The 27,483-nt window shown below is 38.9% G+C and overlaps 1 protein-coding gene across 1 annotated transcript in view; it reads left to right on the top strand.

Moving 5' to 3' along the window:
- Nucleotides 1–27,483, top strand: part of LOC126189517 (MLX-interacting protein) — a 401,730-nt gene that overhangs the window by 237,560 nt on the left and 136,687 nt on the right. Inside the window, exon 8 of the mRNA XM_049930949.1 lies at nt 24,246–24,550. Within this exon, the coding sequence (XP_049786906.1) occupies nt 24,246–24,550 (305 nt within the window). The remainder of the gene's footprint in view (nt 1–24,245; nt 24,551–27,483) is intronic.

Genomic DNA, 27,483 nt, shown 5'->3' on the forward strand with positions numbered 1-27,483 from the left:
ACAGGACAACTGATGGTGTGACCTGATGTGCAGAGGATTATTGTTCTTATCCTGCTCATCTCTCCCTGGTAGTGCTCTCTCTGTTCTGGCCTTCTTCCAGATGTGTCGTGGGTGCATTCCCCTTGTACTAGAACGTTGTCTCCAGGGCAGAATTTTGAGTCATCATAGTGGACATTTAAATTCATGGAATTTTCTCGGTTCCACAGATGTTCTTTCATCCAACGTTTTCAAAAGCTGTCAGAGAGTTACTGCCTCAGCCAAAATTCTTTTGCTAAGTCTGTTTTTGATGTAGGAATTGTCAAGAGTTCTCTCCAGTCAGTAAATGGGAAGGGGTCAGTGCATCTGCATCGTCTCCTTGTGTGACAGCCCTAGAGTTAACTGTAGCTTCAGTACTAATGTGGGTGGTGTTCAGTAGTTCTTCACTGAGCCTTCCTCAGGCAACCACTTATAGATCCCACCATCTTTTCCACCACGCTGCGCATGAGGCAATGAATTTCCATGTAATACCATGGTGGGCAAGAAAGTGGCAAGTTTTTGTGGTGGCCTTCCAAAGCTGTGCTTGTTCCACGTTTGCAAAATTTAATGTTTTCACATCCTTTGTGTGAATCGTATGGGCTTGTCCACGTCTTCCAGTGAATCACTGGAGTGCCTCGAGAAACTTATCTGTTGACAAGTGTGTACAGAGGTTGAGGTGCACTGCTTGTGTAGTAGCTCATACGATAGAGCAATATGTGACTTGCGTATTTCTCTTCTGATTTAATGAATAATTGTCCAGCAAAGTATATCCCTGTTACAGCTAATGGTTTAGCAGGCAAAACTTGTTCAGATGACAGTGGTGCTTCAATCTGTTGCACTCACAGTTTCTCCAGGATCTGAAATGAAAACCAAAAGTGTAGGACTCTTTTGATTGCCTAATGAGCTCTGATTATCCAAAATTCAATTTGGAGTTTGGACCATAAAGAATGAGCACCAAAGTCATGAAAGGAAAAAGTGTGTCTCTCAAATAACAAATTGCTTGAAATGGTGGAAACTGTCAAAAAGCACTGGACATTTTTGTTCCCCATCAAGGCTAGTGCAATGTTGTTGACCTTCTAGGCATGTCAGTCCGTATTCCATGAAAAGGCCGTACCTGCAATGTTATACTCTTGGCAGTGGTAAGTTATTTTGAAGCATGTGGTATTCTTCAGCAAAGGATTCTCTCTGGACTACTCATATCCAAAATATTTAGATAACTGATAGTTCAGTGGCTCTAACCTTTCCCGAAGATTTCTCCTTTTGACGAATGTTCTGTAGAAAACAGGGTGTCCATGCTGCAATATGAATGAGCCTCTGGTATGATCTGAATTCAGATAGGTTCATGAGGATAGTCATTGCAGATATTGACAGAACTTGGCTATGATTTTTCTTTGTTTTCTCTGCTGCATGTAGTTGGTGTACTGTCAAAGTATCAGATTGGCCAACACTCAGGAGGGCAAGCAAGCCAAGGCAGTCCATGCCACAAAATTTTTAGGAGGCTTATTTGACATCCGAGGAGTCCTCATGAAAGATATCAACAGAGTTGTCTTGTGCTGAGCAGTGTCTCCACTATGTAAGAGTTATGTATCTCTGTTACATAATTACAAACAAATTTCTTCCATCTGCTTGGATCACTGCAAATCCAACTTAGAGTGACTAGCATCTGTCCACAATATTACATGAACGATATTAAATTCTGCTGCATGACAGAAGTAATCAAATGTAACAAAGTAGTCATGTTCCTATTATTGCCACTAAAAGTTCCAATTGTGGCAAGGTCACCTTCTTAATAGGAGCAAGTCTGTGCTTGCTACAGACTAAATGGGTCAGACGTTATTTTCTAAGTCTCTACGAATGTGCAGAGCTGCACCATATGTCCTGGAATAACAATTTTCTAACAAGAGGAACAGGGGAGAACAGTCCATGTGGTTCATAGATCCTAACTGTACACCGCAAGAACTGCTCTTATGATGACTTTCTGGTAACTTCTCTGGGGTTGCTTCAGAAGTAATCATCCATGGTGTTCCAACCTACACCTAAAACTTGAGTCTGTGTGAGGGTTCTCACCCTTTGGATCTCCAGATAATTTTATGTTGTTTGGAGTTGGTAGCCCATTTTGATAAGGAGAGACCGATTAGTTTCATTAGTACTACTAGTTCATAGTGTAGGTGATCACCAAATTACCACTTCCTACTGTGATCGTAAAGTCACCCATGTATGTATTCAGTTTGTAAGTGGCACCACAGTGGGACGTCTCAGCATGATGTCTTAAAGTTGCCGAGTGTAGAAATGGCTTACAGGTCAGCTCGAATGGGAGCTTGGTGAAGCGTATTATGTTGCAATGTGTAAAATGTAAATGTAAACTGTGATTTATTAGTCTCATTACATACATTGTACAGATCATATGATCTGTTGTACAGGAAACATGTCAAGTTCAGCAAAAATATAATGTATAATGATTTACAGAAATTCTTTTGGCACTATTTTAAGAATAATGCCAATAAATGCAACACTACAGTATTTACGATAAATTAACAGTTTACCGATTTCCTTTGTTGTACACAGACAACACTGCAATATTAGCTATAGATTTTTATTGTTCAAAGTGTCAGACTATCTTCCATGAAATCTTCAGTGGTGTAGCAACATTTCTTAATTAAAATATTTTGGAGTAAACATTTCAGTGAATGAAGGTCCATTGTTAACATGTTTCTTCCTTTTAATTTGTTATATATTTTTAGCCCCATTTACAGTGGTGTCTGAGCATAAAGATTAAAGTTTGCGAAAGAAATTTGAAGTTTTCCTTGTGACGAGTATCAAAGCGATGCTTAAAACAAAACCTTCCAAGATTATGTTGATCATTATATACAAAAATCAAAATTTCAAAAATGTACAACAAAGTAATTGTTAGTATATTTAATTTCTTGAACAATGGGCTACATGACTTATTTTTGTGGGCAGCACACATGTTTCTAACGATTTGCTTCTGAAGAATTAGTAGCCTTGTACTGCTTCTAGAGTTTCTCCAGAAAATTATCCCATACCGAATAACAGATTCAAAATAACTGTGGTAGACTGTCTTTCTTGTGACAACAGATAAAATAAACATTGCAAAAGCTAGGGAATTTAATTTATTTGCCAGGAAGTCTATATGTGCCTTCCAGTTTAAACTTTTATCAAGGTTTAGGCCCAAGAATTTCTCATGGCTCACTTCTGTCATCAGTTTATTATTATGGGCTATTTGTACAGGACATATTGCTGACACTTTAGAGACAAATTGCATCATCTGTGTCTTAGTGACATTGAGCTTTAGTCAGTTTTTATGAAACCAGGATCCCAGTTTCCCCAGAACATTTTCTATACAATCTGGAATCTTGTCTATGGTATCATTTTCTATCCGGACTGAGGTATCATCTGTGAACAAGACTGAATGAGCATCAATATTTAATGGTAAATCATTTATATAGAACAAGAACGTTCAAGGACCCAGTATTTAACCCTGTGGAACTCCTTGGGAAATTGTTTTCCATTTGGAGTGGTAGTTAACTGAATTTGATGTTAATATAACTCTTTGTTTCCTTTCTGTCAGATAAGAGTTGAACCACTGTAATGCAGTATCTTCGATCCCATAGCTCTTCAGTTTGTGAAGTAATAATGAGTGGTTCACGAAGTCAAAGGCTTTCGTTAGACCACAGAATATTCATGAGACTTTTGTACCCTGGTCTAGTGATGTGCTTATTTTTTCTGTAAATTCTCTGATGGCATTTATGGTGCTTTTTCCTCTTTGAAAACCAAACTGATTTTGTACAAATACTGTCGTTTACTGTAAAGAAATTTTCTAGTTGTTTTGCCACAAGTCTTTCAAATATTTTAGAAAAAAATTGGAAGGAGAGAATAGGCCAGTAGTTTCCCATATCTTCTGGTGATCCCTTTTTAAATAATGGCTTAGTCTCTGCATATTTTAGGACATCTGGGAAAGAGCCATGTTCAGAAGACTGGTTTACAATAATAGTTAGTAGGTATGAAATAATATGGCGTACTGCCTTGATTACCATGGAAGGTATTCCATCTCATCCAGCTGAATTTCTTTTTAATGATAATATTGTCTCTTAAACATCTTTCTGAGTGAGTTTTCTGATTTTTTAAAACAAATGTCATCTCTATGCCTGAAAATCATATTGTCCTGATGGGCTGTCATGTCTACATCAGATTTTGCTATATTGATAAAGAAATCATTGAAGCAGTTTGACATTGAAACATGATTTGCAGTTTGACATTGAAACATGATTTACAATAATATCAACCTGAAACCTAATTTGAGAAATTTCTTGGCCTTTAACATTGACTCCCAACTCTGATTTCACAATAGACCAGACTGCCTTTGTTTTATTTCTTTGTTTGTTTATGAATATACTATTTGCCAGTTTTTTTGCTGCCAGTCACTTTTTTGAAAATTGTCTTATAGCACTTAACATAAGTTACAAAATTAGGGTTTCTATTTACTTTGAGCTCATTGTGCAGCTGTTTTTTTCTGGCACTTGAAATTTTTATACCTGGTGTAATCCTATTTTGTTTATTCCTGACTCTCTTTTGATAGGATTTTGGGGGAAATGTTTCATTGAATACACCCAAAAAACGGTTTATAAATTTATCAAAATTTTTGTTGCTTGAATCACAGTGGTCTAAAGGCCAGCTTATAACACTTCACGTATCACAAAACAACTCTAAATTTTCTTTGCTAAAATCCCTACTTATATAAGATTCAGATTTTAATTTCTCTGTTTTGGGGAACCCTAGAAACAAAGCTGAGTGATCAGATATCCCTAGATCTAGGCAAAACTTCCTTGTATCATCAAACCTATAATTTGTAATGATATTATCTATGCAGGTTGCTGAGTGGAAGTTTTCTCTAGTGCACATAGACTTCTCCATTCCCTCATTACTACTGTTTCTCCCCTTCCTACCACTCCTCTCAGCTTGCAGCAGTCAGTGCTGCCATCACTTCTTGTTGCTAGCCTAGCAGCTGTGGGCGAGAGGCATGAGGAGTGATTTGTTTGGATCTGATTCTCAGAGACTGTAGACTCAGCAGCATTAGGCAGTGGTCATGTGTGCATGTGTTGTGTCTGAGTGATTGTGTGAATGTGTCTGTGCTCTTGTTTTCTGACAGAAGCTATGAATGAAAATTTAGTTGTGAGAGGATGATTGTCTTTTCCATGTGCATGTCTGTGGCTCAGCAATCATCTTTATGGTGAATTGCTACCTATCCTCAATATTATTGATTCTCAGAGTATTTGTACAAGTTATCTGTTGCATGGATTGATCACCACAGTCTCATTTCATCGAAATGCTGCCTGTGGCTCGTAAATAGCTGGCCACACAATTGGATTACCGTGACAGGCCAAAACTGCAGGCTGTTTCTGCAGGTATCTGTAATGGATCGGACCTGCCGATCTGAAGCCATTCGGTTCCCACTAATGTGCAAACCCTGCCCATCGGATCTAGTATTACTGATCAGCCCACAGGCCAGATCTGTTTAATTGTGTCGTAATGCAGCACATTTTTGTGGTTTATTCATGGGCCCAAGACTGCAGTGCTCCTCAGCAGGCCAGAGGCCGAGGGTGATGGAGTTCAGGAATTTCGACTCTCTCACAACAAGTATGTTGTGCAGTGTGGCATTTTATTGACATTTAATTTTTTCTAGTACATATTGGCACTACAAAAGTAGTGTATATGTTAGAAAGTACGGACGATAAGAAGAAGAGAATTGTGTCAGTTGATGGCGGTTTGTACATTATGTGCTCATATATTTCTCGAAGGAAAAATCAAGCAATACCTGTAAAATAATAGGTATAACACAGTGGGTAATAACTGGGAGTAACGAACATAATAGAACCAACATTTTATTGGTGGTCACCTACAGTGTTAGTTTACACAATTCTTCCCCTACTTATACTTTTTTTTTCAAGAGGCCTACTTTCTTCTGAGGTTATTTCTGAAATCAGTGAAGGTATTTTAAATCTGTCTTGCGACTCCAAGGAAATGCATATTTTTGTCACCAAATGTGTTTCATTTTATTGAAGTAAAATAACATCAATGGTCTCAGTGAAACACACATACCATTTGGCTTGCTTTCTCATAACACTATTATTTTTAGATATTTCCTCGTTCGCACTTTTGTACCATAGCTGCAAAGATAAAATGTCAAGTTACATCTTAACTTACCCATGAGATCTCAGAGCTTTTTAGGGAAAAATCACAAGTCTTGTCTGGAAATCAGGGTAAGATCAGGGAGTTTCACTTGGGGAAACTTGTAGCAACCCTGAATGAAGACTTTCAAAGGCAAAAAGTGACACTAAGGAATTCTTCCAAAGCCCTTTCATATTAAACTGAATAAAACTGCAGTGATGTGAAGGTATAGGCTTTGATTCAAATGAACAAATAGTTATTTCCTTCTGATCTACGGTCTGCAATTTCAAATCCTCAATCAGTGACTTTGCTGTGAAGCTCAGTTGGCTTCTTGTGTTTAGCACACATCGAGTTGTCCTACTCAGGCTTGTAGGTCCTGAGACTCTTACTTGCACCATCTAATGATGCATGACACTGTGAAGAGCAACAACTGTTTTTCCCACGGAAGTAATGTTTATCAGAGCCACAGAAGTCTTAGTACCCTTTCCTTCATCACAAATGGACTTATGATGTACCTGCCTACGCATAGCACACTGAGCTTTTTCCTTCTACCTACAATCTGAAACTATATAACCATGTTGGGAACGAAGAAGACGTCTGTATGGTCTTTTCAGTTTATGTATTCAATCACTGATGCATACAGTCTTCTTATAGTCTTGGTTGCTGTGGCCCCGAGATTCAAAGAAGATGCAGAATGGTTCTTGTACTACTACACTTCCTGGGTTGGTCTTTTAGACTTCACATGAATATGTAGTGTGGCAGCCATGGAGGGAGTACTAGGGGTAGTGGAAATAACATCACATATGTTGTGTGTGATAACTGCCCCCATACACCTCCACACTTCAAAACTCAATCATCTGCAAAATACCCCCTTTAGATACTCCGTACTCTTGATGTGAATTACTCAGTGGTGGCAATTGTCCTCCAGAAAAGTGCGGAGAATTTTCGGTATGAGGACTCTACCATATTCATTCACATCTTCCCCAAAAAACCAGAGAGATGGAATATATCGCTGGTATTCAGTTAATGTCGGACTGAGTTCTTCTGGGATGGCCAACTGAATGGGTTTTATGGCTTCTGTGTACTCTGTAGGAACAGGAAAAATTCACATTTTGTGATAAATGCAAAATTGAAGGGAATTTTGCCTCAAAATGCAAAATTACTTAATAGTCACTATTTCATTGCTGATGGAAGCCATATGAACTACTTTCTCAGGTATAGTGTGAAATAGTTTTATTTTATGCATGTTGTTGTTGTGGTCTTCAGTCCTGAGACTGGTTTGATGCAGCTCTCCATGCTACTCTATCCTGTGCAAGCTTCTTCATCTCCCAGTACTTACTGCAACCTACATCCTTCTGAATCTGCTTAGTGTATTCATCTCTTGGTCTCCCTCTACAATTTTTACCCTCCCCGCTGCCCTCCAGTACTAAATTGGTGATCCCTTGATGCCTCAGAACATGTCCTACAAACCGATCCCTTCTTCTGGTCAAGTTGTGCCACAAACTTCTCTTCTCCTCAGTCCTATTCAATACGTCCTCATTAGTTATGTGATCTACCCATCTAATCTTCAGCATTCTTCTGTAGCACCACATTTCGAAAGCTTCTATTCTCTTCTTGTCCAAACTATTTATCGTCCATGTTTCACTTCCATACATGGCTACACTCCACACAAATACTTTCAGAAATGAGTTCCTGACACTTAAATCAATCCTCAATGTTAACAAATTTCTCTTCTTTAGAAACGCTTTCCTTGATGTTGCCAGTCTATATTTTATATCCTCTCTACTTCGACCATCATCAGTTATTTTGCTCCCCAAATAGCAAAACTCCTTTACTACTTTAAGTGTCTCATTTCCTAATCTAATTTCCTCAGCATCACCCGACTTAATTCGACTACATTCCATTATCCTCGCTTTGCTTTTGTTGATGTTCATCTTATACCCTCCTTTCAAGATACTATCCATTCCTTTCAACTGCTCTTCCAAGTCCTTTGCTGTCTCTGACAGAATTACAATGTCATTGGCAAACCTCAAAGTTTTTATTTCTTCTCCATGGATTTTAATTCCTACTCCGAACTTTTCTTTTGTTTCCTTTACAGCTTGCTCAATATACAGATTGAATAGTATCGGGGAGAGGCTACAACCCTGTCTCACTCACTTCCCAACCACTGCTTCCCTTTCATGTCCCAATTTTCAGTTACTGATACTGTACACCATCTGTCGAAGCCCAGTTTCAAAAGATAATGTGCGTAAGAACCTGTTTCCAAATAAAAAGTTTATGAACACAACAGTGTATCAATGCACACAATGATCTGGTGCCATGCTGATGTGGATGGTTAAATGGCCTATGTAACACTTTGCTGTCCACACATCTCGTACAAATTTATTCACATGGCACTGGCAGTGCTAATTTGGATTATTTAGCTTGTCGCTGGCCGTTCTTGACATTATCAGGAGATTATAAATTGTTAAGCTTTACTAATCTCATCATTAGTTCTTGTGAGTTCTCAACCCTGTTCCCCTACTTTCATGAAATTTCTAAGCTATACATACGTAAATAAACACAATATTTGTTTCTTTCATATATTTGTTTATTTGCATTGTCTTTGGTACTTAGTATTTCTCTTTCATATGATATGCAGCAAAACAGTCTCCAAGATGTAACATAGCTCCATAAGACTTGCACATTAAGTTTATTGTTCTGTTTTGTTTTGGAACATACATGGCAGTTTCTTCATTTTCATTTATTCATTTCAGAAATAAGTATTAGATGGTGTTGCTTTATGTGACCATAAAGTTTGTCAACCGGATCATGATGGGACATAAGCGATGTAGTGGCAACCTCCAAGTTTCACTCAGAAGCAGGTACATCGTCTTTTATCCACGCATCAGACACTTCCAATAAAAAAATCATGAAATTGGAGACTCTTATGTTCTGTATTGAAATACTGACATGTACGTAATGCATTAAATAATGCGTGATTAAAGAGGTATATGCAAACCTTTTTTGACCATTTTATAGTTTTTCTGTATATAGGGCTAATAACTCAAGTATTGGTCTGCCCGGTCCACTCCTTTCATGTATTTGTTGTAGCCTAATATACTTTCAAGTTTTTTTTTTGTGTAATTGATTTTTCTACATTTTCTTTGAGTGTCAGTCAAAGTGTCAGTATTGTAGAGATCATTCATATCATTTTACTTTTTGAAGCTCTCCATACCTGGGCGAGTACTTCCACCTTTCTGTTCATGACAAGCTTTAAACACATTGACTTTTGTGTGCTTTAATTTTTCAAGAAATTCTCTATTTTGACGTATTGTTCCACATACTTGAATTTTCTTTTCAAGAAACTTCTCTGCAAGTTCTACAGTGCTATAATAATTATCCATGTAGAGGTGATGCCACTTTCCATAAGAAGGTGTCAATAATCAAAATATCCACAGGTGTACTGCTGGTCTACAGTGTCCAATGGGCACAATATTTCAGCGATCATACATGTCGCCATCATCAGGTGAACTGACGGACTGAGCTCCTGTGAATGTGCCGGTACGGAGATCCGTACGCTATGGCTGTTCAGGGGGAACTGGGTTCGGTCACGGTGGCGGCCAATTTAAATACCCTCCGCCCATGGTGCACTCCCTCCGCCGTCCGCGCCCCGCGCCACGGTCACGTGGTGGAACAGATTGCGACGGCGTCTGAGGTGACGTCGGTGTGATGGCTCTGTCCGCCGTGGTCGTCACAACTATACGTTTGCTCGATTTACTCTTGATTAACCCAATTGCTGGTTCCCAAGCCTTGCTAAGATTATAGCCACAGTCACGGTTTATGAGGTCATCATTGGTGCGAATTTCACAGGAGCTCAGTCCGTCAGTTCACCTGATGATGGCGACATGTATGATCGCCGAAATATTGTGCCCGTTGGACACTGTAGACCGGCAGTACACCCGTGGATATTTTGATTATCAAATACGCCGGGAGAAACTCAAGAATCACAAGGTGTCAATAGTTCCATCACATTTTGCTAAAGGCTGTCCAGCGCCGGAATATATCTTGAATGAGAAAATGTATTCTGTACTTGAATCGCACAGAATCCGAATGAGTATGCCATATTTGGTAGTTTTCGACGAATTGTAAACTTTAAAATTTAATCGTCAACACCACAGTATCATTCCTTCTTCAATTGAGATGTTTTGATTTAGATTAAACATTTCTTTAAACTTTCTGGAAAATAATCAATTATGAATTGCACTTTGAAAAGCCAGTCGGCATTATCTGATTTATTGTTCCTGTTGGAAAAACGTAAAAGTGATAATATTTGTCTGATTCAGTTGTGGGACATTGTTTTATGAAGTATAGGTGTGTCTGTCAATGGATTCGTTGACCAATAATCATCGGTACTTGCTTTTTTTTACAATTCCCATACGGATAGCAAGCCCAAACCATTTTCTAAGTTCAGGTCCCATAATGTTGACAGATTTGGCATTTTTTTTTTTATCCTGTTTTCTTCATTTGCATTTTTGACTGTAGTACTTGTTGGTTTCGTTGCTAATACATTCAAATAGGTTGCTCCCAGTATATAATTCTACGATATCCTCGACACTGTGTCTATCTTTGGGAAGTATGTTTGGACCCGGAGATTCTTCAAATTTATTATTGGTCCTCGGTAAATCAAAGTCTGACCACTGTGCACTGTCTTCTTCATCTGATTCATCCAAATCAGTTGGCAACCGTAGCATTTGCCCAATCCTTCTTGGACATATTTCACTATCTTCTGACAATTCTGCTTCACTTCCATTTTTTGGATCTCCAATGTCTTCTTCCCAGTCGACCAAGTCATTGGGAATGTTAGACAAGACTTCCACACATTCATAATAACTAATCATATTGTCTCTTTCGTCTGCCATGATGAAAAGGCACAAGTACTTATAAAAACTAAAAACATGTTGATGTGTTTAATTTATTGTTACCTAAACAAAACACCAACAGAATACAAAAGATACTGAAGTTCTGTTGCCAGCCACTGTGCAATACTATGCTCACGACACCACTGTGTTGTCACCGGCCACTGAGCGATACTATGCACATGAAAAAACTGTCGTCTCGCTGGCCGTTGATTGCTATTTTGTGCACAACACCACTGTGTTGTCACCGGACGGCATAATGTTAAGATACACACTATGTAATGCAATGTTGTAGTTATCAGCTGTGGGACATAACATTTTACAACTAAGAAATGCTCAGAAGATTGTATAATGTGGACACTTTTGTCATGGCAAATTAGGTGGTGAACGTTTTGTACTGTGGTCGCATCGAATACCGCTAGTGATCGTGCCTGAACTAAGTCGTTAATGGTAACCTCAACAAGTAGTTGCACAGTAGCCATCCCCGAATGCCTTGTTTTGTGCATTTCTTTTCTTATTTTGAAAAAAGTGAAGTGACTAGTCCTGGTCTATCATGGATTTTGACTACCACCCTTACAACACCAGAAGAGATCAGCAATCCCTGTAACAATGTGTCAGTCCTGCTGTAGGCTGCTTCACTGCTGCAGGGAGGCGGGGCCTGTTCCCTTGCTTGTCTCCTCTACTGTCTGGCGGTCAAAATTCTAGTTTGTTTACACTCGTGGCTATCTGCTACTACAGCCAATAGCGCCCGCACTAACTTTTTTCATCTGTGCTGAAATCCTTCCCCTAACGCAAAAATCATATTACTGTACGATCAGCTGTACTTCTACGCTAAGTACCTTGTCAGTTCAATTTTTAGCATTGTCTGGCATGGGGCCCACAGCTATGAATGCCCACAAATGGTCAAAATTAATAGTCTGCAGATTTTGTAATCATCAAATTGGGCGGGAAGAGACAAACAATGCCCTGAAACACTTTAATTCAATGATACATTCAGTTCACTGGCGGAAAAATGCTGCTGCTTTTCAACAGAACAGTCGTTCTTGAAAGATGAAATACTGCCAAACGAAGAATACAAAGGCCACTTCAGAACAAAAAGTGCTCAAGTTTTTGCAAAAGCAAACAGTTCAGTCAAAATGTTCCCAATCCCCACTCTTTTAACAGTCAGTTTCAAGCAACTAAGGCTTTGTTTGTCTGCGCTAATGTAGTGTGATAACCTTTTATAAGTGCATCTAATCACTTACAAAATTTTACCAGAACAGATGTGAATTCTGCCACAAATAGATGCGAATGTTGCCAGAAATAGATGCTGTATTTTCCGGTCACTGGTAATCTGGGTGGGACTGAATGATCTGATCATTGTTGCCATAACAAGATTGGAGGATCCTCTTCATTTCTGGCATACCTCGGCCATATCTCAGCTATCACCTGTTGGCAAAAAGTGAAACTATTTTTCAGCATACTCCGTGAGCACACTGATTAATGAACATATCTACAATGTTTAAGCATTCTGCGATGGATACAGCCTGTACTGTAGCACTCAGTACACCATGAGTTTAACATATTTAAATAAAAAGTTTTATACGTCTACAGGACGTATTTCATTTATTTTCATTGACTGTGAGACATCCACAGTGGTGGGATTAAACCCATAGCACACATTTTACAGTTTAACCTCACTTTATTTTGTTGTATTTTAATTTTGATGTAATCTGTGTAACTTCACTTTTAATTTTTAAATTTATTTGTGTTGTAGATCTGAGGATAGTCAATGCCAGCCCAAAACCAGTAACTTTGTTTGAAGTTAGTGTGATTGTGTCAAACAGTTAATTATTTTCAAAACAATTATCACTATAGTCTTCAAACAATGGAAAATCCAGGATGGAATGTAACAATATTGTCAAAGGCAAATTTGCTACTCACAATATGGTGGAAATGCTGAGTCACAGATAAGCACAATAAAAAGACTGTCACAAATAATAGCAACCCCGTCAGCCAAACAAATCAGTAACAGCTTGCACTGTACGTGCTTGATCATTGTTCTGCAAAATGATGGTTAGGTCCTGCAGAAAGTGTCATCACTTCTGTCTCTATGCTGTTCATTTTTAGAACACAACCTATGACCAGCTTAGAGACAGAAGTGATGACGCTTTCTGCAGCTTCTGACCGTCACTTTGCTGAACAATGCTCAAGCACGTACAGTGCAAGCTGTTACTGATTTATTTGACAGATGGTGTTGCTAAGTGCTATACCACCTACTGCACTCCTCTGACTTAAGCCCTTGTAAGCTCAACTCAATTTCTAAACTGAAGGAAATACTTCAAAGCATTCGCTTCAGAACTGCTACAAATTTGTTGGGCAATAGCCTACATTGCTCGAGCTGTCAACACAACTGGCACTGCTAAGAGTATCCTATGACTTCCACATCACTGGCAACAGGTTATACACGATGCTGCTGACTACTTTGAATGATACTAAAACTTTGAAACAGGTATCTATTTTGTGGAGCTGTAAATAAATAGTTGCCACTATTAAAGTTCCAACCCTCGTCGTTGAGAAGTGTAGGCTAATGGATGTTTGCTGCCACTTGCATTCTTGTGCAACAGTATCATTCAGTTCCAGACTGACATCCCTCATACCAATATAATTTGTCTTCTAGGTTATTGATTGCTAGGTGTGAGATGAATCTAAGATTCTTTTTCAAGGTTTCAAAGTCTCTGTCACAGTTGTGCAACCAAACATGTGACACCTTTTTATCTCAGTTAGTTAAAAGAATACAGTATTTGGGATGCACTTTAAGTAAAATTTATTTAGTAGTTGATCCTCCCTAGGAACACTTGTAATTCTATGTTCTTGGGAATGGGTTGTTCCTCAAAGGCTTTTAAATGCTTCTTGGTTTGATTTATAACTTTCATATTAAAAGACATCCAAATATTTGATGCCTTTAACAGAGAAATTACATTTTTCTAACTTTCTCTATAATCGTCCTTCCATCAATCTTGGAGACTGTGTATAAATAATTTAAATGTTTCTCTAAAGCATTTACTACCGATTCTGTCAACAGCTGCAGTATGGTCTATCATCTTGCTCCCATTAATTTTGGAGAGAGCCTGTAAATAATTTAAGTGTTTCTTTTTAACCATTTATTAATGATTCTGTCAACAATTGCAGTATTTATATTAGGTGACTTGTTCCAAACATTACAGATTCATTTTCAAGCCCAGCCTATTGAGGCTGCACCATATCACTATGATTTTGACTTGGTAGGAGGCACATGTGGATTATGGCATTCATTCTTGAAACATTTACACAACCTCTGTTGCCACTTTGATGTCCACTGTCAGTGGAGCCTCTGTAGGCTAGTTTTGAAAATGAATCTGTAAGATTTGAAACTAGTTGCCTCATATAAATACTGCAACTGTTGATACAATCATTAATAAACACTTTAAGAAATTTAATAAAGTTGCTAGTTCCCTGTCAACAAAATGTTGCAAATGAAAAATTAAGTGTTTCTGCCATTGTTGTTTCTTGAAGACTTCCATATCCAGAACAAGGAAGACACCATATTTCCTTTGGCTGTACAGAAAGGCAATAAAGATTTTTAAACATGCCAATAATTTTAATCAGGAGTAGATTGTGAAACTGAATGGTATCTGGATTCCAGTGCTGAAGAAGATATGTGTAGGAATAATGGGGTAACAGCAACCGACAATTACCAGATGTGTTCAAGGTTTTTGAAAGCATGAAACATCAACCTTTTCTAAGGGGGCACATGGAAATTAACTTTTACTGCTGCCAGCAGTGAGCCAGGATATTAATCAAGGCTCAGATACATCAAGCAGGTTAAAATGGATACAGGCTGCAGAAGCTATATAGTTATGTAGAGGTAAAGCAGCTTGTACTGAATAAACTAGCAGTGGAGAGATGCATCACACTGGAGACTTCAACAGAACACACACAACCATCTGAAGTATAATGGATAATGCGGGAAAGTATAGAAGAGCTGCTCTCTGCTGGAGGTGGGTGGGGGTGCAGACCACCTAGACAGCCAATTGGTTGCCAATACTCTTTATTATCAGTCATACATGAATGTAGAGCAGTGTATCGAGAGCAGGTGGTCGGCGATGTCCCTCGGACCTGAGCATGCTGGCGCAGATGCACTAGCAGCATCCGGCATATCTGTGGTGCAACAACAAGACAGCCAGTAGATAGGGCTAGACTGGTGTGTGTGGTAGGACTACCCAGTTGACAAACTCGGAACTGCAGGCTGGAGAGCTATGGTTGGCAGTGGCGATTCTCCTTAAGGTAGCAACTTGAGCGCTGGCTGCCAAAGCGAAGACAATCAGACAAGTCATGGCTATGGTATAAATGTGGCAATGCTGGCACGGGCTGTGCATGTTAGTATGGCCCAGCTGTATTGTTGAGGGATGCGCTGCCTTGGAGCTTTAAATACAGGGTGTACACAAAGTCCAGGAACACTTTCAATTATTTATTGCACAAGAACTAAACATTGTACAGATGTCATACATATTGCATTTTGAAGAGATACTCTGAAAGTGTTTTTTTTTTTTTTTTTTTTTAAAATAGACATTCAGTATGCAAACCATGAGTGACCCGGCAGATGTCAATACTGTAATTAAATTCTTGCCACACCCGTCCCATCATGGCATCATCAACTGTGGCAGTCAGCCGGCCGGAGTGGCCGAGCGGTTAAAGGCGCTACAGTCTGGAACCACACGACCGCTACGGTCGCAGGTTCGAATCCTGCCTCGGGCATGGACGTGTGTGATGTCCTTAGGTTGGTTAGGTTTAAGTAGTTCTAAGTTCTAGGGGACTTATGACCACAACAGTTGAGTCCCATAGTGCTCAGAGCCATTTGAACCATTTTTTTGTGGCAGTCACTTCCCGTATTCTCTCCTGGAACTCTGCTACATCACGTGGTAGAGGCAGTACATACACCAGGTCTATAATTTGTCCCCACATAAAAAAGGCACATGGAGTGAGACCTGGTGATTTGGGAGGCCATTTCGTGAAACAGCTGTCCTCTTCTGTAGTATGGCTGATCCATCGATTCAGCAGCTCCATGTTCAGGTACCCATGAACTTCACGATTAAGATGGGGTTGAGCCCCATCCTGTTGAAAGATGAATGGAGAGTCTGATTGCAATTGAGGCATCAGCCATTGCTGCAACATGTCCAAGTAGGAATATCCAGTGACAGTGCTCTCAGTGAAGAAGAATGGCCCATACAGTTTTCAACGTGACAAGGCACAAAAAACATTTACCTTTTGGGGATCATGCTCAAATACAATGCATTCGTGTGGGTGCTTTGTACCCCAGATTCGACAATTATGCCTGTTCACTTTCCCATTAGTGTGAAAAGTGGCTTTGCCACTAAAAATTAAGTGATCAACAATACCATCCCCATACTCATTCAGTTGTTGCAACTGCGAACAAAACTTAAAACACTCGTCTTTGCTGTCATCATTGAGCTTCTGCACTAGCTCCAATTTGAATGGTTTCATAGACAGCTTCTGTGCAGGACTTTCCACACTGTCATTATAGTCATTTTGAGTTTGTGGGATGCACGACACACTGATTTCTTTGGACTCCTTATGAATGTCTCTTGTACGTGCTCCACATTCACTTCACTCACACTGGGACGCCCGCTTCTCTTTACCGGGCACAAGCAATCGCCATGTTTGCAACTAGCTCTGACTATCACCAAATTACAAACTAAACTGTGGTTGTGTACATGAAAAAAAAACACTTTCAGGATTTCTCTTAAAAATGTATGATATGTGTACAATGTTTGGTTCTTATTCAATAAATAGTTGAAAGTGTTCCTGGAATTTATGTATACCCTGTATTGCTGCCCGGGTTGAATTTATGGAAGAGCCATGCTTCTGTGCCACTTGTAAGCATCTCGAACAGAGGCTGAAGACTGAGGTCTGGTTATTATTATTATGCAGCAGTTGATGACTATCCCAGCCTCAGCCGATGATATGCAGAAGTGAATGACACAGAAGTGACGGCTTTTGCTGATGTTGCTGTGTAGGCAGGGGTGATGACCAGCTGGCAGGCTGCAGCTGTGGCCTGATAACAGTTCAGGGCTGTGTTCCTTGGCACCACAGTTCTGTGCAGACACAGAAGATATGCTCCACAGATGTGAACAAAATGTTTGGTTTCTCCAAGAAATTTATTTGACAACATTGTAATAGACCAGAATACTTTAATAAGTGTGAAATTTTTGTCCTAGTAACTTTACATTTTACAGCTTACCAAGAATGTTCAATTAACGGTAATTGTCACCATAGTAGAACCAATTTGAGTTCACATGCTTCTCCATTTGCATGTCTCACTGTTAAAAATACTATTGTATCTAATTTGTATGAGACTGTGTAAGAGAGCTATCGTTTTTGACTTTCAGTGGAGCACAGGAACACATTTTTAGTAAACTGGTCAACAATTGCCACCTTGTTAACTGATTTTGACAAAGCAGCATCGTCAATTGAACCGACTGGTCCTTTGGTGCAGAGCCGAGAGGAGGGTCTGAATCAGAGGCTCAGGTGGTTCTGTGACCATGTAGGCTGCAGATTCCTTGACTTGGGCCGTCGTGTGTTCAGTTTCCAGGTTCCACTTAATAGTTCAGGAGTCCACTACACAAAGGAAGTGGCTACACTGGTAGTGGGATCTGTGTGGAAGGGACTTGGTGATTGAGGGTCTCAGGAAATCACAGAAAGGGTGTCTGTCTAAAGGGAGACAGGTACAATACAGTCCGGTAGTTGTAGGAATGATCGGTATTGAAGTTGTAAATTGTTGTAGCTGTGTTGTTGGGAAAGAACCAGAGCTCCAAGCCCTAATAGAAAGTGCCGAAGCTCAAATAGTTATAGGCACAGGAAGCTGGCTAAAGCTGGAAATAAGTTCAGCCAAAATTTTTTCAAACAATTCAGCAGTGTTCAGAAAGGATAGATTAAATACAGTTGCTGGTGAAGTACTTATTGTTGTCAGAAGTAGTTTACCTTGTAGTGAAAATGAAGTAGATAGTTCCTGCGAAATAGTATGGGTAGAGGTTATACTTGACAATCAGACTAAACTATTAATTGGATCGTTTTACCTACAAACCCCCCCCCCCCCTCCCCCTCCCCCGGTCCCTCCCTTGATTCGGAAAATATAGTTGCTCAACAGTTCAAAGAAAACTTGAGTCTCATTTCAAATAGGTACCCCACGCATACTGTTAAAGTCGTTGGTGACCATTCTACCCATGATATGCTGTAAAAATTATATGTTTAAAGTTGGTGACAGGCATAAAATGTCATCTGAAATTGTACTGAATGCTTTCTCAGAAAATTATTTTGAACATGTTCATGAGCCCACTCGAAGCGTAAATGGTTCAGAAGCATACTTGACCTCTTAGCAACAAATAATCCTGGACAAATAGTGAGTATCGTAACGAATACAAGGATTAGCAACCACAATGCAGTGGCTGCTAGGCTGAATACCATAATACCTACAACCATCAAAAAGAAATGCAAAGTATATCTATTTAAAAAAGCCCCTAACGGCTTTTTAAGAGACAGTCTTCATACCTTCCGATCTGATCATGTAAACACTGAAAAGATGTGGAATGATTTCAAAAAGATAGTATCGACAGCAATTGAGAGATATATACCACATAAATTAATGAGTGATGCTGCTGATCCCCCATCGTACACAAAATGGGTCAGTTTGCTGTTGCAGAAGCAATGAAAAAAGCATGCCAAGTTTAAAAGACCGCAAAATCCCCAAGATTGGCAAAGTTTTGCCGAAGTTTGAATTACAGCACGTACTTAAATGCGAGATGCTTTCAATAATTACCACAACAAAACTCGGTCTTGGAATCTGGCTGAAAACCGAAAGAGATTCTGGTCATACATAAAGCACACCAGTGGCAAGATGCAATCAATACCTTCATTGCGCGATATAACTGTGAACTCACTGATGACAGTGCCACTAAAGCAGAGTTATTAAACAGTTTTCCAAAACTCCTTCACCAAAGAAGACAAAGTAAATATTCGTGAATCCCAGCCAAGAACAACTGCCAAGATGAGAAACATAAAAGTAGGTATCCTTGGTGTAGCAAAGCAGCTTAAATCACTTAATAAAGGCAAGGTCTCTGTTCCAGATTGTCTAGCAGTCGGGTTCCTTTCAGAGTGTGCTTATACAGTAGCTTCATATTTAGCAATTATATACAACCAATCGCTCACAGAAGGATCCATACCTAAAGACTGGAAAATTGCTCAAGTAACACCAATACCCAAAAAGGGGAAGCAGGAGTAATCCACTGAATGACAGGCCCATATCACTAACGTTGATTTGCATTAGGGTTTTGGAAATATACTGTGTTTGAACATTATGAAGTACCTTGAAGAAAACAATTTATTGACACATAGTCAACACGGATTCATAAAATATCATTCTTGTGAAACATAACTAGCTCTTTATACTCATGAAGTAATGAGTGCTGTCAGCGGAGGATGTCAAATTGATTCCATATTTTTAGATTTCCAGAAGGCTTTTTGCACCATTCCTCTCGAGCATCTTCTAATCAAACTGCATGCCTATGGTATATCGCCTCAGTTGTGCAGCTGGATTTATGATTTCCTGTCCAGAAAGGTTACAGTTCATAGTAATAGATGGAAAGTCTACAAAAGTAATATCCGGCGTTCTCCAAGGAAGTGTTACAGGCCCTCTATTGTTCTTGATCTATATTAATGACACAGGAGACAATCTGAGTACTATATTTACTCGAATCTAAGCCACACTTTTTTTCCGGTTTTTGTGAACCAAAATACCGCCTTCGGCTTACAATCGAGTGCAAAGTAAGCGGAAGTTCTGAAAAATGTTGGTAGGTGCCGCCACAACTAACTTCTGCCGTCAATTATAGGTAGCGCTACACAGGCATGCCTTGCACGTACAAAGTTAAATACTGGCGCCAAAACCTCTGCGTCAATAAAAAAGGGGTACAAGACGAGCTTTTTTCTCCACCCCGAGTTTCAATCCCTGCATTGCGTTGTAAGTAACTGCTGCAGTAACAACAGATTGCATTCTCTTGCCATTGTTTCACTAATGAGACAATTCCTCTCTTTTTTATTGTAAGCGGCAGTAGCGCGCACAAAAGTAACGCATGCCGCGAGCTGCGACAGGTCGTAAACACTCATTATTAGAATGCGACAAACAATGCATGACACAGTACAATAATGGGTTTTCAGCTTAGAGTGACGTAAACACCTATAGCAAAGAGAACGGCACTTATCAGATCAAAGCAAAATAAGCAATGGATTCAAACCAGATGAAGCACGTGAAAAAGGAATGGTACTTGTATAAGTACAGACGGAGCATCTGGTGCATAGCAATGGCTACCTGGTAAAGCTTAACTGCTAAGCTTACGACTCGAACCAAACTACTGTAGCTGTATCTTCATCCATTCGACCTAAATTGTGTCTCACGTTGCAATGGACCAACTTTGTTTCGATTTGGAGGTGCGGTCTAAAACTTGTCTCTCCCCTTGAATGTTGAGTCTCAAATTTCAAGTGTGGCTTAGATTTGGGAAAAATTTTTTTCCCTTCATTTCGAGTCTCATTTTTCAGGTGCGGCTTAGATTCAAGTGCAGCTTACATTTGAGTAGATACGGTAGCCCTCTTAGATTGTTTGCAGATGATACTGCCAGTTGCCGTCTTGTAAAGTCATAAAATGACCAAATAAATTGCAAAATGATTTAGATAAGATATCTGTATGATGAGAAAAGTGGCATTTCACCCTGAATAAAGAAATGTGTGAAGTTATTCAGAAGAGTACTAAAAGAAATCCCCTAAATTTTGATTACACAATAAGTCACACAAATTGAAGGCTGTAAATTCTGCTAAATACTTAGAGATTACAATTACAAATAACTTAAATTGGAATGATCACATAGAAAGTGTTGTGGGTAGAGCAAACCAAAGTCTGCAATTCATTGGCAGAACACTTAGAATGTGCAACATGTCTACTAAAGAGACTGCTTACACCACCTTGTCCGCCCTATTCTGGGGTATTGCTGTGCGTTGTGTGATCCGCATCAGGTAGGACACAATTCCTCTCGACTGTCTTCTAATCAAACTGCATGCCTATGGTATATTGCCCCATACTTTAACAGTATCACATCAGAAAAGTTCAAAGAAGGGCAGCTCGTTTTGCATTATCATGAAATAGGGGAGACAGTGCCACAGACATGATACGTGAATTGGAGTAGCAGTCATTAAAAGGCGTTTTTCGTTGCGACAGGATCTTCTGATGATATTCCAATCACCAGTTTTCTCCTTCTATTGCGAAAACATGCTGTTGGCATCGACCTACATAGGGAGAAATGATCATTACAGTAAAATAAGAGAAATCAGGGCTCGCACAGAAAAATTTAAGTGCTCGTTTCTCCCGCACCGTTCAAGAGTAGAACGGTAGAGAGAGACAGCTTGAAGGTGGTTCATTGAACTCTCTGCCAGGCACTTTACTGTGAATAGCAGAGTAATCATGTAGATGTAGATGTAGATGTAGACTTAGCTTGTCTCATTATAAGTGAACAACTCAGGGCGTGTTGAGATAGAACATTTTTGGAGTGAGTATTTGAAGTGAAGATGAATAATTTCCAGTGGGAAGACACACTGGGCACTGAAGAATGATTTTTCATCGCTGTTACTGTCTTTTTTTTTTTTGTAATTTTAAGAATATCTGATGACCTCTGCCCTAGTTCTCACCAGCTGTGAACTGCTGGTGGTACATAATATCTCAGATAGATCTTTTAACGGTATTGTAACATTGTGTATCATGAAAGTTCCTATTGCTGCTTAAAAAAACTTGATGTAAATGTCTTGAACACACAGTAGTCTTGCCTGAATTACACAAGAAGCATTATTGTATATTTCATGATTTCTGCTAAAATCGAAACATAATATAAGGAAAAAGTAGTACTTTTACCAGCATGGTATTTCTGGTAGAGAGCAATAAGTTTTCACCTTGGGATAATACTTAATCTTAGGACATAAAACTGAGTTGCAAATAATTCCACAATACAGCTTTCCCTCCTTACACCCCACCCCATTGCATCACACTTTTTAGCCATGTCCACCCTGCATAATCTGCAGATGTGTGGTGGTTGGATGCAACAAGTATCCTCAGTATGAGCTGTGTTTGAATTTTCATCTGATTTCTTTATTCCCATGCTGCAACATTTCAGCACTTCATTTTGAAATGTTGATAGAAAACATTGTCATAGAAACAAGGTGTGTGAGTAAAGTATTTAGACTATTTTTTTTTCACCAGTTTTATTCCAATAACATCGCAATTGGACATTTTCCACTTCAAAGCACTTGTCTTGGAAAGCCACTCAGTGCTGGAGATGGTTTCTCCACTTCTCAAAGCAGTTCTGGAACTCGGATAATGGAATAACATTCAGTTGGTCTGTTAAAGCCATCTGAATACTGTCCAGTGCCTCAAAGGAACGTCATGTGAGATGTGTTTTCAATCCTGGGCAGAGAAAAAAGTCACAGGGACTCAAGTAGGGTGAATATGGAGGCTGAGGAGAGACAGGAATGTACTTTCTGGTCAAAACATGGTTTACTGATATTGCTGCATGACAAGGCACTTGAGATTTCTTGGAACCAGTTTTGAGCAGATTTTTCACATCTGCAACTCATTGGTCAGTATCTTATGAATGATGGTGTGACTCATATTCAAATTTGTCCCTGCCATTCTGTCAACTGATGATCTGCACACATGCTCATGGACTCCGATGCATCAGTTCTTGAAACAGAAGGCCTTCCACTGTGAGGTTCATCTTCAGTTGACTGCCCTCTTTCTGCAAATGCCTTAAACCACCAAAACACCTGAGCCCTTAACAAAACACTCCCTGTAGGATTGCCAAAGTTTTTCAAATATTGCCCATGCACTGTGTACAAATCTGAAACAAAATCTGATCGCATACCATTGCTCAAAATTCAGGTCACTTATCGTAAGAATGCACCAGAAAAACCATCACAAAAGAATATACTGCAGACAACCAAGATGACACTAGCATGGTCCAACATACTGTATCACCTGTTTATCTGCCTCCCCTCCAAGTTCAGCGCCATCAGCTTTGCCAGATTGAACACAGCATGGTCTCTTTATTTGCACACCTTGTATTCTGCTAAAAAGATTTCATTAGTATCTCTTCATGTAAGTCTTACTGTGAAGTTGGACCTGTAATATTAGAACTACCTAGCCAACACATTATTGTTGATTCGTCGTGTTTCATCATTCTGTCTTACCTAATTTGAACTCTTGTCTCAAGATATCTAATATCTAATTGAGCCATGAAGGAGGCATTACTGAGGAGTAATTAATTTTGGTCTGTGCATAGGCAGCTGAACTGAAAATTAAAAGCTGACTTGAGAAATCCGGATCGTAAACCATGCAATGAATTCATTTTCGTGGTAGTTCGAGCACATCCTATGTAATTTTCATTCCAGCCAACACTACCTGGTCGCCAGTATCGATAATTAGCTTGTTCCATTCAGGTTTCTTTGAGAAGCAGAAAACATTCAAATATTGTGTAGTAACATTCAGTTATTAATCTCTATCCCATCATGACTTTCAGGTGAAGATTTGCAAAATGGGAGAAGTTGTATCCAGCAGTTCTGATTAAATTATGCTGTGAATGTTAGCTAATCACTAATCAGTCAACTTTCTTTTGATATGAATTATTTGTCTTCTCTTGTTGCAGTGGTGATAGTAAACCTATATTCACCTGTGGGACTTCTTGTACGTTTTTCTCATTTGTAAGGATCTAATAACTACAAAAAGGGGAAGAGATGCAATGGAACCACAAAATCCCGGGATAATTAAACAAAACAGAAATTAACAGAATGCTTTGCAAGAGAGGATATAAACATAAAACCATGTCTAAAATTTTGATTTTTCTTCCTCCCTCTCATGGTATTGCAGTTTGTGTCTCATATCTTTATCCTGTTGAAACACAAAATGGGTGTGTTCTCTCTGCTATATATTACATTTTGTCTATGTTTCATGACAAGAAAAGTATGTGACATTGTCTACTAATGCAGTAACCATAATTAAGAGCTGTGAATTGTTTATAGGGCAGCCTGTCTCGCTGACTGAAAAACCTCCAACAACCATCCAGGCTTTTTGCAAGCAAGAAGCACAACCACCCATTCAGCGCCAGGTTATAACACAGTCTCAGCCACAGCAGCTGCTGGACAAGCCATTGCCATATCAACAACAGCAACGCCAACAGCCACAGTTGCCACTGCCACAGCAGTTGCAGAGGCATCAACAGCAGCAAACTTTATCTCAGACAACAAGTTATCAACCTGCTCATCCTCACCAAGTGACATCACGCTCCAACAGTGTGACAGATTGTACTCTCTTTGCTGTTCCAAAGGTACGTTAGGTACATTTATTGTGTTCATATGTTCTCATTCTACGTGTCTACAGTGCATGTACCTTCTTTACTTTTGAATATGCCTTGTATGACACTCCACATTACTGACACAAAGGACTATAAGATGCACATTTTTCTTTGAAAAATTGCCTCCAAAATTCAAGTGTATGTTATACTCTAAATTAAATTAAAAAAGGTTAAGTGTTTGATTTAAAATTCCCGCCAGTCTTAAAAATGGCCATATATTCAATGCCTGTTTTTATCTTGCAACACAGAATACAACTGACAGCAGCAGTGCACTGATGTGATGAACATGAGTTGTGGGGATTCACAAGCTTGTTGACAGTCTACGGTATCAGTGAACTTGAATTGAAAGTGATTAGCGTTATGGGTAACAGTACAATATTTTTGTTAGTAGCTAGTTTCATAGTGATAAAAAATAAAATTCATTCATATAATGCAGGCTATAAACTGAAAATAACAGCATATGCAGAACAACATGGAAACAGAGCAGCTGAGCAGTATTTTGGCCCTCCAGCAGCTGAAGAAAAACATTCACGATTGGCGGGCTACTAAGGAAGAACTGAAAAAACTGAAGAAGATGAAATTTGGCAAAGGAGGACTGAATGCAAAATGGCCAAACCTAGATGATGATGTATGGAAATGGATTCAAGAACACCATCAAAATGGCATTGGAATGAATACAAAAATGATTCAAATACAAACTCGTAAGTTGGTGCTACAGTTGATCTTAACAGTTGGTTGGTGCTACAGGTTTGTGAAGCCTTGCAGGCTTAACATGCAAACCAAAACCAGAATATCTCAGAAAATGCCACAGTAGTATGAAAAGAAAATTTTATGCTTTCATCACTTTATTATTCAACTTCGAAAGAAAAACACTGTGGAACTAAGCCTATTGGCAAATATGGACAAAACTCCTCTGACATTTGATGTGCCGAATAACAGAAGTATTGCCATGAAAGTTGCTAAATTTATGGAAACAAGTGGACATGAAAAAATGCACTACACTGTTGTCCTTTCATGTTGTGTTGACAGTACTAAATTTTATCCAGTGATCATTTTCAAGTGCAAAAGAATGCCTGAACTGTCTGCAATAGCACCAGGTGATGCTGTTCACATACACGACGAGGGTTACATGGACGAGAGTGGTATGAAATTATGGATCTGGGAGAGAAGGCAAGGTGCTTTATTGAAGGAGAGTTCTCTTCTTGTGCGAGATCAGTATAGTAGTTACTTGAAAAATTCTGTGAAAGAGAAATTGAGAGAGGGAAGTACAGAGTTTGCTGTTATTCCAGAAGGACTTAACTTCACAATTGCAACCTCTTGATGTCACGATAAATAAACCATTTAAAAGTGTATATGAGAGAGGAATAGAGCAAATGGATGATGGATGATACGGAATATGAGTTCATGCCGAAGGGAGCTTTAAAACTGACCTACAATCAAACACGTGTGTCAGCAGATAAAACATTCGTTGTCTAGATTGAGAGAAGACATTATCAAATCTTTCAAGAAGTGCAGCATAAGAATTGATCTTGACGACAGTGAAGACCATCTTAAGGGGAAGATGAAGATAAAGAAGAAGAAGAAGAAGAAGTTCAGATGGCAATTTTCAGAGATTTTAAAGGTCAGAAAAGACCCTTTTTTAGGGTAGGGAGGACAGAAAGAAAGCAAATTTTAAGAGAGGTTAGAACTGAGACAAACCTTCAGTTTGAGAAAGAAATTAAAAAAAAAACATAATTCCAGCGTATTACACCAGCATAAACAGCTATTGGTTAAGAATTTTCAACAGTCAACAGATATTTCAACTCTACCCAATTTTAACTCAGTCAATGTGAAATGTCAGCTATTTTTATTGCATCAAAATATTCGAGGACTGAGAAATAAAATTAATGAATTAATTATCTGCGTAGATGAATTAGAGTCTTCAAACGCAGCTGACATAATCTGCCTCTCTGAACATCATGTGACCACTGGTATAGAACTTTTAAGTGTTACAGGGTTTAGGTTAGCATCTCACTTTTGTAGATCAGAAATGGAGAAAGGAGGAGTTGCCACATTCATCAGGAACTGTCATAAATTTAAGAACATTCATAAATTTTGCCTAGAACAGCATATGGAAGCATGTGCAACAGAAGTAGAATTTCACAAAAAATCCTTCATAATATTAAGTGTATATCGAGCACGTGCAGGCAACTTTAATCTGTTTTTAAACCACCTTGAAGCTGTACTGGCCCATTTAACGACCAAAAACAAAGAAATAGTGGTTGCTGGTGATTTCAATGTAGATATCCTTAAAGACTCTCCCAATAAGAACTTATTTGAGTTAGTAACACTTATCATTCAACTTAATTCCCACTGTAAAGTTCCCCAGTAGGGTAGCCAATTGCTCACAAACAGCCATTGATAATATATTTATAGAAAAGTCCAATGAACAAAATTATATTACAAAACCAATAGTTAATGGCCTCTCAGACTATGACATGCAATTCCTTCTGTTAAATGTTAATTCTGAACAGGATATAAAATCTGTTAAATCTGAGCTCAAGAGGGTAATCAATAAGCCAAAAATTGATTATTTTAGAACGCTGCTCAGAGACATTCACTGGACTGATGTTTACAGTGCTCATAGTATGAATGAAAAATATAACACTTTTGCTAATAAGGTGCTTACCTTATTCGAACACTGTTTTCCCCCAAAACGTACCAAGGTTAGAGCAATGTCTACAAAGAAGCCTAGGATTACTCAAGGAATAGGGGTATCTTGTAAAACAAAAAGAAAACTGTATCTGTCAATCTTAAACAGTTCAGATGTTGATGCTATAGCACATTACAAGAAATACTGCAAAATATTAAAGACTGTAATACGGACGTCAAAGCAAATATATTACAAGGAAAAGATAGTCATATCA

The sequence above is a fragment of the Schistocerca cancellata genome, chromosome 1 (assembly GCF_023864275.1).
Source record: "Schistocerca cancellata isolate TAMUIC-IGC-003103 chromosome 1, iqSchCanc2.1, whole genome shotgun sequence".
In the NCBI taxonomy this organism is placed as follows: Eukaryota; Metazoa; Arthropoda; class Insecta; order Orthoptera; family Acrididae; genus Schistocerca; species Schistocerca cancellata.